At 41.8% G+C, this 12,295-nt stretch overlaps 1 protein-coding gene across 2 annotated transcripts in view; it reads left to right on the top strand.

Annotated features, from left to right (window-relative positions):
- Window positions 1-12,295, top strand: part of Slc9a4 (solute carrier family 9 member A4) — a 57,293-nt gene that overhangs the window by 20,208 nt on the left and 24,790 nt on the right. For both annotated transcript variants that reach the window (XM_015504960.2, XM_048810472.1), the window contains 4 exons: window positions 6,224-6,483; window positions 7,954-8,171; window positions 10,846-11,048; window positions 11,610-11,696. In XM_015504960.2, coding sequence (XP_015360446.1) covers window positions 6,224-6,483; window positions 7,954-8,171; window positions 10,846-11,048; window positions 11,610-11,696 — 768 coding nt within the window. The remainder of the gene's footprint in view (window positions 1-6,223; window positions 6,484-7,953; window positions 8,172-10,845; window positions 11,049-11,609; window positions 11,697-12,295) is intronic.

The following is a 12,295-nucleotide window of genomic DNA, read 5'->3' as shown; positions in this document are numbered from 1 at the left end:
CTGGGACGCATTTCTAGTTAGGAATACAAAATGATACAATGGCTTTGGAAAGCTATTTGGCAGTTTCTTTAAAAGTTTAACGTATGTCAACTGTATTACCTAGCCATTCTACTCCCAAGTATATATCTGTACATTCTACTCCAAGCATATATCTGCACAAAAGAATTGTAAAATTCACGGTAGCAATATTCAAATAACCAAAAACTGAGGTAGGGGAGAACAAATGCCCATTAGCAGGTGATGGGGTGGCTGAAATTTACTATAACCATGTATGAGAAAATGACAGGAATACAAAGAAATAGATCACTGATACCTGCAGTAACAGGAATAATTTCCAGAAATATTATACTAAGCTAATGAAATCAGACACCACAGAGTTCATATCATATTATTTACTTCAATTAAAATGCAAATTCATCTATGATAGATCAGAAGTTTCCTGGGGTTAGGGTCAGAGTGAAGGATGAACTTCAAAGAGGAATGAGGAGCCTCTCTGGGTTTGTGAAAATATTCTATATCTTGATCACAGCCTTGGTTTTATGTACATATATAATGGCCAGAATTCATTCATTTTAGGTGCAGTTTATTGTATGTAAATTATTCCTCCATGAGGTTGACAAGAAAAAAATCTAGCATACTTGGAATTGACCCTCCATCTCTGCTGAGCCTTGGTCGGTGGGCTGTTGTCAGGCGTCACGTGAGTTTCTCTGGGTTAAACAGGACATGCACAGGGTATCGGAGTGGCTAGTGTTATACTCGGGGAGATTTGCAATTACATCTTGTAAAAGGACCATTCCCTGAGACAGTGAGAAAGGAGGAAACTTTAACCTGTTCTCCTAGTGTCCAAAACAGGTTTAACCTTGACTTCTCTCTCTCTCTCTCTCTCTCTCTCTCTCTCTCACACACACACACACACACACACACACACACACACAATTGTGATTTAAAATGAATTCAAAGACACTAGAACCTACTAATCTGAAAGGTAAGAATTGTTTTGCACATAGTCCGATGGATTGTGCCTATAAATGCAGACTTCCTAATTGTGTACCCTTCTGAATGTGCCCTGACATCCTCCTTCAGAATACACCAGAGCAAAGTTCAGGGCTGTACTGATTGGCTTTCCCAGGCCACTGCAATGGCTTCAGTAGCTGTTTGCGATCTGGCAAGCTATGTAAAGAGTTTTTATTTGTGGTAGTAATATTCAAATCTTTGAATCTCAATCATGTTTCCCGAGTTTCCTCTGGATTTGAGAGTCAAATAAACCTCACTTAACCTCATTCAAACCTTCCTGATCTGGACTTGTGAAACCAGGTCTGGCTTCTCATCTTGGCTTCATTTCTTTGGGAGTTCAACTCCAGAAATGAATAACCCAGGGCTCCTAAGACCCACACATGGATTTCTCCAAGGTCGGGTGGAAAGTGGAATGAATCTAAATAAACTCACTGCATCAGGGTACAACCATGAAGTTTATTTTACATTTATTTTGAAACCATAAATCACAAGTTTCAAATACTTGGATTAGCTTTTCCTGAAAACACAGCTTCATTTGTTTAAATAACATAGACCAGTATGATAACAGTTTTGTAAAATATTATTGATCCACAGATGGACAATAAATACATGCATATTGTCCAGGTTATCCATAGATCAGACACCCAGAGGGTATTAGATGTGCAATACCTCCCAAGAAGGAGGAACCCAAGGGCGGGGAGAACTCTGAGAATCCCTTACAGAGTGACCACAGGGGAAGGAGAAAGGGAAGGAGGGATATTGAAAGAGTTTACCAAAATCATCACAGAGTCCTCAGGCCAGGGACACCTACCACAGAAGACCTGCATTCTGAGAAAGGACATATTGTAGTGCCCCTGCCACACTCCATAGCTAAGAACAGAACACAAGAATTGAAATACAGCAGGTGGCTGGACATTTCATTCCCTGCAGTCAGAGATATGAAACGCTCTCACTGCCACAGATGGAGAGATGGATGATGGGTGCCAACATAGGTAGATGATAGGCAGGCAGGTAGGATTAGAAAGGACAAATTTATAATATTCATTTATCTGGAAGGGATTGTGAGCCATGCATGGAGGTTTCCTTTAGCATTTTTGTTTCTTAAAATTTCTTCACTTTTGTATGTATACCTAAGCAAATCTGGTTTAAGATTTCTACAAATATTCCTTTTTCAAAGTAACTCCTTTCTTCATTTCATATTAGGAGATACACATCACAATATGCATTGTGTGTGTGTGTGTGTGTGTGTGTGTGTGTGTGAGGGGGGCGGTCCTTGCTTGGGCAAATTTGCACTAAGCTTTCTGATTCTTTTTCAACTTTTCCACTTTCTCCTTCTCCCAGAAAATGCACTAGAAACTCCTCTTTGGGAAAGGAAGCAAGTTTTTTTTTTTTTTTTTTTTACAGTCTGTCCACATTCCTTATCTAACATTTCTAACAAATCTTATCAGCCACTGGCTTCTTATTGCATTAAAAGGTCAAACACTGATCCATTTGGAGGGGATGCACCACCGTTTAGGACCTTATAAGATTCAAAATAAATTATTGGTGCTCTAAGAGATTTATGAATCAAGAATGCTAGTCTATAATACAAGTTAATTTCATTTTTGTGGACATTTTGGTTACAGAAACTATATCAGGTATACCTCTCTGACAAACATACAAATTCAAGTCCACCTTGACACCCAGAACATGACCTTATTTGAAAACAGTGTATTTGCACAGTGATTAGTTAAGACGAGCTCACATTGGACCAAGGTGGACCCTAATCTAATGACTGGTGTCCTGTTGAAATGACCAGGTGCACAGAGGAGACACACAGAGGAGGCCATATGAAGAGGTGACAGAGCCTGGAGTGATGTGTCCATAAGACAAGGAACACTGAAGATTGCCTAAAAACACTAGGAACAAGGAGGGGACGAGGAGGAATCCCCCCTTCATACTTTCCAAGGGAGCATGACCCTGGCCCATCTTGATATCCAGGATATCCAGTCTCCAGAGCACTGAGAGAATAAACTCCCACTCCTTCAAGCACCTAGCTTGCAGCAGTTTATTCTTAGAGCTTTGGGAAAATACACAGAAATCAGGGTCCCGAGCTACATGGCGAAGGGCATGTGAACTTGTGATTCTAGGGTCATTGTGCATCCTTCTTGTGTCCCTGGCAGCAAAGTCCATTGGCAGTGGGACACTCTAAAGGACAGTTTGTAGCTCTTGAGCTCCTTTGAGGAATGACCCTCTTTGCCAACATTCCAAAGCCAAGAGTCATGTTCTAGGATTTTTGATCTCTGTAGAAAATGTACAAATAGTATGCATGGTGACTCCAGGTCCCCCCCAAAGCTAGGATGTCCATTCCTACTCATCAGTTGCTTCTACTTTCTCAGTAGAGGAAACCCCTCAATAAATGCAAGGCCCTGCTTAGAGGAGAGAGTAAATGAGATGAACTGGGGCTTTGTTTTCAATGTATTCCGATAGTTTATGATTATGTACACAACAAACCAATCTAAAGACAGTTTTGAGGATGGATCATTATTTATTGCCTGTCTCTCTCTCTGTGGGAAATTAGCCATTTCTTATTATAAGGGGAGACACCAGGTATGGAGCAGTCCTTGCAGGGTGGGGCAAGTCTTGGAAGTAGGCTTTGGAGGGAATGACTGCAGCTGCCTGCAGACTACAGACCAAGGGGCCAGATTCTGCCACCCCGGGATCAGTGTCTGCACAAAATGGCATGCATTTCTGGTAATTCCCAAACCCAAAAGCTGTCAGTCACGCTGAAGAATGGAGGTAACACTGAGGGTCTTAATAAGGATGAATGGGAATGGAGAGATTGAACTGGAACAGTAGGCTCCAGCCTGGGGAACCTTGGTAGGGTGCAGAGGAGAGGAACCACATCCAGAAATAAGAGGAGAGCCAAGTGTGAGGGCAGGTGTGGGTGTCCCCTGCAAGACTCACTTTGAAATTCAATTGCCTTGTGACAGTGTTGAGAGGTTGAACCTTTATGAAGTGAGTAAATAGATTACTAGACTAATGTCAGTATCACAGGTTGGGTTATCTCCAGAGTGGGTTTGTGATAAATTCAGGTTCCTCTTGCCTTCTCTGTCTGGCTCAGGTGTGCTTGCCTTCCCTTTCTGTCATGTTCTATGAAGCAGAAAGTTCCCCGCCAGATGCTGGCGCCATGCTCTTGGACTTACCAGCCTCCAGAATTGTGAGCCAAATAAATGTCCATTGTTCATCAATTACCCAGTCGGTGATATTCTCTTATGCAGCAGAAAATGGGCTCAGACAGGGAGGGGATGAATGGGGAATAGACCCAGTCATTCTCAGAAGGACCCAGTGGTCCTTCTGTAATTCAGAATATACTTACAGTGACTGTTTCCTTGAGATTTATCTTCTGTCCCCTGCTCTGATTTTTTTTTTCATTTTTTCCTGGTAGGTGCAGATAATGGCAAATGGTGTATGCTGTGGTTTAGCAAGATTCCCAGGGACTGATATTCTCAAAGATCTTTGTTTTCTGCAACTATCTTACTTCATCTGTTTTATAGGTCTCATTACCTGAATGTCTGCTGCCACTTTACAGAAGCTTGGTCTAAGTTCTGGGCTGCAAAGTGATGAGTACATCCCTGTAATTCCAAAATAAATGGGAAAATAAGTAGAGCCATAATAGGGAGATTAAGAGTGTGTCTCACATAGACCAGAGTGGTTTGGAAAAGTCATTGAGATGACATATGGACACTACTCAATAGGGCCAGGTTCTGATAAACCCACTGTTAAGTAGAAAATTCACAAATTGAAAATGCACTTAAAACGCCTGACCCCCTAAGCATCTCAGCTGAGCAACATAGCTAACCGGGAGCTGTATTGCTGCTGCCCAGCCTCATGAGAGAGTATATCTGCAGATCATGAGCCTGGGAAAAGTTCCAAATTCAAAATTCAAAGTACAGCTTCAACTGAATGCATATCTCTTTCACACCACCATAAAGTTGAAAAAAAAAATTGTAAGTCAAATCATCCTAAGTCAGGGACCATCTGTATATGAAGACTGTAGTAGGTTGGTTCAGTTGGGAAAGAGAAACCACACAGTAGATTAGAGAGAAAATTTTTATGTAAAATTTATTAACTATGATAACTTTATAATTAATAGATGTATGGGAACTGTGGTCCCAAGGGCTAAGGGAGGGCATCCCAGGAACAAGGCACTTGGATGGGATTCAGATCCTACTGGGAAAGGTGTGTATCTGGACACTAGAAAGCAGAGGAGGTGGGTTAGCAGACTGGAGCTGGTCTAGAGTTGCTAGAAAGAGCATCTTCTGGAAGGCAGGCAGGGTCAGAGCTCAGCAATCCCTGGTGCAGTGGAAGCCTGGGCTCCAGGGGCCTCAGGAGGAGCCAGCTGCATGCAGGGGAAGGGGTCATGGCTTCACAGGGAGGACTACTACTTCGGACCCCAAGGGCATAGACATGCTATACCTGGGCCATGCTGGGGCTTTCTGTTGGCAGATTATCACACGAACCTGAAGCTGCAGGGTTGCAAAGGGATCCCTTTCAGGAATCATGGCAAAGCCAGGCTCCACCAGAAATCCTCACCCTCACATGACTGTCTCTGGAGGATCCCAAGAAAACTTTATCCTTCAGTGTCCCTTCTGCCCCATCTCTTCAGAGAGCTCAACCTAGTGCTCACTTTAAAGGAGAAATGTTTAAAGAGCAGACATGAAAATAATTTGATCTATGTATACAATATAGAATGATCAAATCTGGGTAATTAGCATATTTATTTTTTGGATACTAGGGGTTGAACCCAGGGGCACCTAATCACTGTTCCACATTTCTAGCACTTTTTAATTTTTTTAAATTTTGAGACAGGGTGTCCCTGAGTTACTTCAGTCCTCACTAAGTTGCTGAGGCTGGCTTTGAACACGCAATCCTCTTGCCTCAGCCTCCCTAGCCACTGGGATTATAGGCGTGTACCACCATACCCAGCTAGTGTATCGATTTCAAACATGTGCTTGGTTACAAGCAACCAGTATTATGCTTTCTCTTTGTGAATATGAATGCATTTAAACTACTTGGAATATATTTAAAAGTTAGGTAGCCATGTTAGTATTTGTTGTGGAATTTATTGTTGTATATTATTTAACCACAAAGTTGAGAAAAGGTATGTGAAAATTTTCTAATTCCTGTTTATCATCTTTATTTCGTTTTTTTTTTTTTTTTGGTCTAGGTCTTATACAATATATTAATTGCCTTCACAAAGATGCATAAATTCGAAGACATAGAACCTGTCGACATTTTGGCTGGATGTGCCCGATTCATCATTGTGGGGTGTGGGGGAGTATTTTTTGGCATCATTTTTGGATTTATTTCTGCGTTTATCACACGTTTCACTCAGAATATCTCTGCAATCGAACCGCTCATCGTCTTCATGTTCAGCTATCTGTCTTACTTAGCTGCAGAAACACTCTATCTCTCTGGCATCCTGGCGTGAGTACAATCCAAGTACCGAGTCTCCAAGTCAAACAGAGAAAGTTTAGGACCACAGAGGGTGAACCAAGCATCTGGAAAAGGCGTGACTTCTGATATTACTCCCCAAAGGTCTTGCAAGATGTAGGATATTTTTTAAAAAACTTTTGTGAGATCTGATTCAGGTCTTTTGCCAAACAAATATTCTCTCCAACATTTGCATTTGTTCCCTCGATTTGCTTGAGGAGAGCAATTATCATACCAATTTAGGACTCATAGAAAAGCTGGTACAGAGAAAAGCTAGGGGAAAGTTCAAGGTTAAAATCTATCTTTGTAGTTTTAAGATTTTCTTTGAAAAATTAATTATAAAGTGGAAGGGAGCCATGCCACAAAGAGCTTCCAGTCCTGGGCTCTGCTCTCTGTGGTTCCCTTCAAATCACATCAGAGTTCCATGACACTTCAGCATGGAATGACATTATGCAGATGGGATAAGACTGGAAATACAGACTTCTTTGTTCTGATGAAGACATTTTTGAGGTGTTTACCCTCGTGTTCCTTGTAAACTTAATATGTTTTTCTGAGACTGAGTCTTCTCAATTTGGCTCACTATAATTGATCATGTGTTTTTCTCTATGACATTGTCCTCATATCTAACTCTTCAGGCAGAGCTATTTAATTCTATTGTGTAGGGATACCTATAAATATAACAGCGTAGACGCTAAGCATTTATCCTTTGCCCACTCTAAAAATGACAAAAACCATCAAGAGAAGGCAAAGTTCTTTCATTTCCCCATATTTGCTAAATGACTGTAGAACAGAAGCATTTGAAATGAAAACTTGTCATAAAAGAATTGTAAGACATTTGCTTGAGTGTAAGAAATCAGGGCCTCCCTGAGTTATTCTGTCTGTCCAACTTAAGTGGGATTTATTTTGGTTTAAGGCAGAGTAAAGCAGATGGTGAAGATTGAGACCGACAAAGCTCTCAATGAGGGTAGGAAGGTAGAGAAATCTTCTGCTTCTTGTTCTCTGGCATGAGTTTCCCTCCATTTTGTTATGTGAAAGCCATGCCATACCCACTTTCTCTACCACATTCACCTTCCCTTGTATCACCCCCCCCCCCCCCCCCCCCCCCCCCCCCCCCCCCCCCCCCCCCCCCCCCCCCCCCCCCCCCCCCCCCCCCCCCCCCCCCCCCCCCCCCCCCCCCCCCCCCCCCCCCCCCCCCCCCCCCCCCCCCCCCCCCCCCCCCCCCCCCCCCCCCCCCCCCCCCCCCCCCCCCCCCCCCCCCCCCCCCCCCCCNCCCCCCCCCCCCCGCCTTCCAGAGGGGAGAGAGAGAAAATGTGTGGAAGATCTGTAGGCAGAGAAAGGGAGCAGAGGGGTTGCCTTTTCTGGATAAAGACTTGCTTCAAGGATCTGTAGCTTTGCCAGTGGGGAGGACATTTTGTGGAGAAGTAAAACTTGTTGCTTCACTATGAGACTCTGCTCCCATTGTAGAATCACAGCCTGTGCCGTGACAATGAAAAAGTATGTGGAAGAAAATGTGTCCCAGACGTCCTACACGACCATCAAGTATTTCATGAAGATGCTGAGCAGTGTCAGCGAGACCTTGATCTTCATCTTCATGGGCGTGTCCACCATTGGGAAGAACCATGAGTGGAACTGGGCCTTCATCTGCTTCACTCTGGTTTTCTGCCAGATCTGGAGAGCCATCAGTAAGAAACAGCAGGGACCCAAAGACTCCTACCCAGCTTGTTGGTTTTTCTTTTTCTTCTTTTTCATTTTCTAGTTCTCTTTATTCCCTTCTGCCCTATAAAACCGTAAGCAGTGAGTTGGGGCTAACTGGTTTTATTGCTTAGGGGAGGGTTGGCACCTTGTAGTGACCAAGAATGTTTTATGTTTGTTCCCTCCATTAGCTCAAAGTTATGAGTGGCTGGCAGATAAGGTTCTGCACTGAAGCTGGGAGGAAGCAAAGAATATTTTCTCTTTTACTTGAAGTCTGAACTTTTACATCTACACATTTAAATATAGCTCAGTAAATGTATCCCTTGCACTTCACTTCTTTGCCAATTTTTACCCTCTTGCACCTTAAATCAGATATAGATTATAAACTGTGGGTATTTACACATTTGTTACAGGATAAGTGAGAACTTCAAAATTGTGTAAGGCAAATACACTCACATATCCCTCTAAATAGCACAGTTAGTTTGAGGGTTTAGTGCATGGGTATCTAGCAAAGAAAGGGCCAGGAAGTGAATTTTTATTTTAAAAAGAACTCAATGTGAATTAGTAAGGACAACTATAAATTAAATGATGTCCCCCTTGTAAAGGGTGCATAATTTTTGAAATTGAGATTCAATGATTGCTGATTTATCTTGTACATTTATGTTTCAGGAACCAGAAAAAATACATTAGGCACTGAGCTACAATATACGTGTTTCTATTTGATTAGAAACATTATATTTTCTACTGACTTCGACTAATCTTTTAAAATCAATTACTCAGAGAAATTAGGAGATGTGGTTGAGAACTTACATTGAATGTGTCAATTTCAAATTAACTTAGGATGGCTTTTAGGATCTAGGAAAGAATAATAAGAAGGCAGAAATATTAAAATATTCATAAGGACAGTGGGATATGTATGCCTACTGGGTCCCTGGTGGAAAAACAATTAAAGAAACTTTGATATACATTCAAATCTGAAATCAAATCCCGTCATGGTTATTCACAAGTCATTTGAACTTGGCAGACATTTATCTATTCAAAAATCTCCTTCCACCACCAAAAATTTTAGATGTCTTTCAGTTCCAATATTCTACAGATCTTCAGTGAAGTAGAACTAATATCAAAAGAAATAATATTAGAGAGCTTCATCCCAACCAAGAAGAAGATTAATATTGTGGCTATATCAACATTGTTTACCCTTAGTGACCACCTAGCCCAACTCCATAATCTTATGATTGAGAGAACTGATGGGGCCGCCATTGATGGAGGGACCAGTTGACCACATTCCAGTGATTGACAGAGCAGGCGTCAGAATCCAGTTCTCCCACTCATTGCTTATTCTCTTTCCATCCTGGCTCATTATTGCTAATAGTAATGATGATGAGAGTTTATAAGGCTCTTGAAGGCTTGGAAATTCAAGGCCTCATTTTATGTGACTCATGGATATCAAGTTTATGTAATCTTTTTGCCTGACTTCTGAGGTAAATATTCTTGGCTCCCTATATCCTTGCCTTCTGCATCCATAGATTCAACCAATCGCAGAGCAATCATAGTAGAAAAAGAAAAAACCTTCCTGTACCCAACATGTGCAGACTTTTTTTCCTAATCCCTAAAAAATATATTAACCCTGTTAACAGAGGCTGTAAAGCCTGTGTGGTTGCAGGTCCATGAGTATGTGGAGAGATTCATTCTACTGAAATAAAGGCTCTTCTTTCATTAGTGACAGCTTTTTGGGAGGAACCTTTTCCACCAGGAACCAGCACATTGGTGGTGGCTAAGTCCTGTGGGACACGTTGGGAGCAGAATCAGGGTAGCAGAAAACACTTTTATGTCCAGACACATTGGCCTAACTTCCCACTTCGGCTTAAGAAACTCTGGCAAAAGAGTTCCCAGCCCCAGCCCTTGGGAGCCCCCTCACTTGTTGCATTGAACCCCAAAATGAGCAGAGCCAACCAGAAAACATTGGCTCAGCTTTGGAGGTCACAGTTACTAGAAAGCAGAGAACTCCCCTCACACTGAAATCCCACACCTCTTTTGGGAAGCCAATGATGATATGAGATAAACATTTTTTTTTTTTTTTCCAAATAATATCCTTGCTTTAACTAATTTTGAAAGGCAGAGAAATCGTTATGAATATAGCTTAAAAATATCCCCTTACACACCCACAAAAATTAAGATTCTATTATTTTATTTTATTTTGGGGGTTACCAAGGATTGAACACACGGGCGCTTGATCACTGAGCCACATCCCCAGCCCTGTTTTGTATTAATCTAGAGAGAGGGTCTCAAATGTGTTGTGTAGCACCTCGCTTTTGCAAAGGTTGCCTTTGAACTTGCGATCCTCCTTTCTCAGCCTCCTGAGCCACTGGGATTACAAGTGTGCACCACTCTGCCCAGCAAGATTCTGTTATTTTAAACACACATGTGCAAACTACACGTGGCAGGAAGCCACCAGCAAAGACTTCCAAGTTGAGGCACTGTGGTCTCCCCAGCCAACAAGTGAAGGGCCTTCAGAGGGTTCTCTTTGGGAAGGGCGCTCCTGGGTGTGCTGGAATCGGGTTGCCTTGTTGGAGGGCAGGCAGGGAGACCTCAGCTTCAGCCCACCAGCATTTGATCTCCACCCATTTGCGGCTCCTGCTCTAATATGTATCTCCCCCTTTCTAGGTGTATTTGCCCTCTTCTATGTCAGTAACCAGTTTCGGACTTTCCCCTTCTCCATCAAGGACCAGTGCATAATTTTCTACAGTGGTGTTCGAGGAGCTGGAAGTTTTTCACTAGCATTTCTGCTTCCTCTGTCTCTTTTTCCTAGGAAGAAATTATTTGTCACTGCTACACTGGTAGTTATATATTTTACTGCATTCATTCAGGTTGGTAGATTTCCTCAATGTTTAATGTAAATAGATCTCTTCAGACTGTGTATCTAATTTTTAAAATGCAAATACAGGAAACTCATCTGATTAGATTTCTGTTCCATACCCAAACAAAATTCCCCCAAATGTCTAGGTCATGTTCATGATGGGTCACTAACTTCTAAAATGTGATGCTTTTTGATTAATGCAACACATTGATAAAATATCCTGGGATCACAAGTGAATAACTATGCTACTATACATCTCTGAAAACGAGACTCCAATTATTACTAGATAGCAAAAGTTTTTTCTTTCAGTTGGCATTAGCTCTTAACAAACTAATGAAATGTTATTTTAAGGGATGAAATCAAGCTCTTTATAAAAATACAGATAGTATGATTTTTATTACAGCCCTTAAAAGAATTAAGAACAAAAGTAAACATTGAAGCATATATTCAAGAAAAGCTAGAAACAAACATGTACCAATTAGTCATTGTAATAATTTTCATAATAAGTATGTTCTCTGTAGTGGTGATTTTCATCTCAGCACAACCCTTTATTTCATTGTTTATGATCTAGGGCATCACAATTGGTCCTCTGGTCAGATACCTGGATGTCAGAAAGACCAATAAAAAAGAATCCATCAATGAAGAGCTTCATACCCGTGTAAGTTATGAGTTCATAAGATGTTGCCCATTTGTCACCTATGAGAATGTTCTAGAGACTTGGGTACATGTCACTAGACTTGTAGCCTCTTTCCTCCCTACCTCCACTAAACGTGATCGTACAGTTTCCTAGTTTTGCTGCTGTAGGGAATTAACAAAAGTTTATGGCTTTAAACACCACAAATGTATTATCTTGGAGTTCTGGAGGTAGGCATTGAAATGGGTCACAATCAAGGTGTGGCAGGCTGTGATACCTTTCTGGAAGCTCTAGGTAAGAATCTGTTTTCCTGCATCCTCCAGCTTCTAGAGGCTTTCCGTGTTCCTTGGCTGGGTCCCTTCCATCCAGAAAGCCAGGAATGACTGACAGGTCTCTCTCATGTCACACCACTGTGGCTCTTCTGCCTTTCTCTTCCACACTGAAGGACCATTGTGATTGCGTTGGGCCCATATGGATAATCCTAGATGTTCCCTCTGTCTTAAAGTCAGTGGACTAATAACCTGAAGTCCATTGGTTATCTGAGTTCTCCTTTGCATATAAACCATCATATTCACAGGTCTCAAAGTTTATGATGTAAACTTCTTTGGGAGACCATTATTCTG

This window comes from Marmota marmota, unplaced genomic scaffold (genome assembly GCF_001458135.2).
Source record: "Marmota marmota marmota unplaced genomic scaffold, marMar, whole genome shotgun sequence".
Classification (NCBI taxonomy): domain Eukaryota; kingdom Metazoa; phylum Chordata; class Mammalia; order Rodentia; family Sciuridae; genus Marmota; species Marmota marmota.
This window is presented reverse-complemented; position numbering and strand designations above follow the sequence as displayed.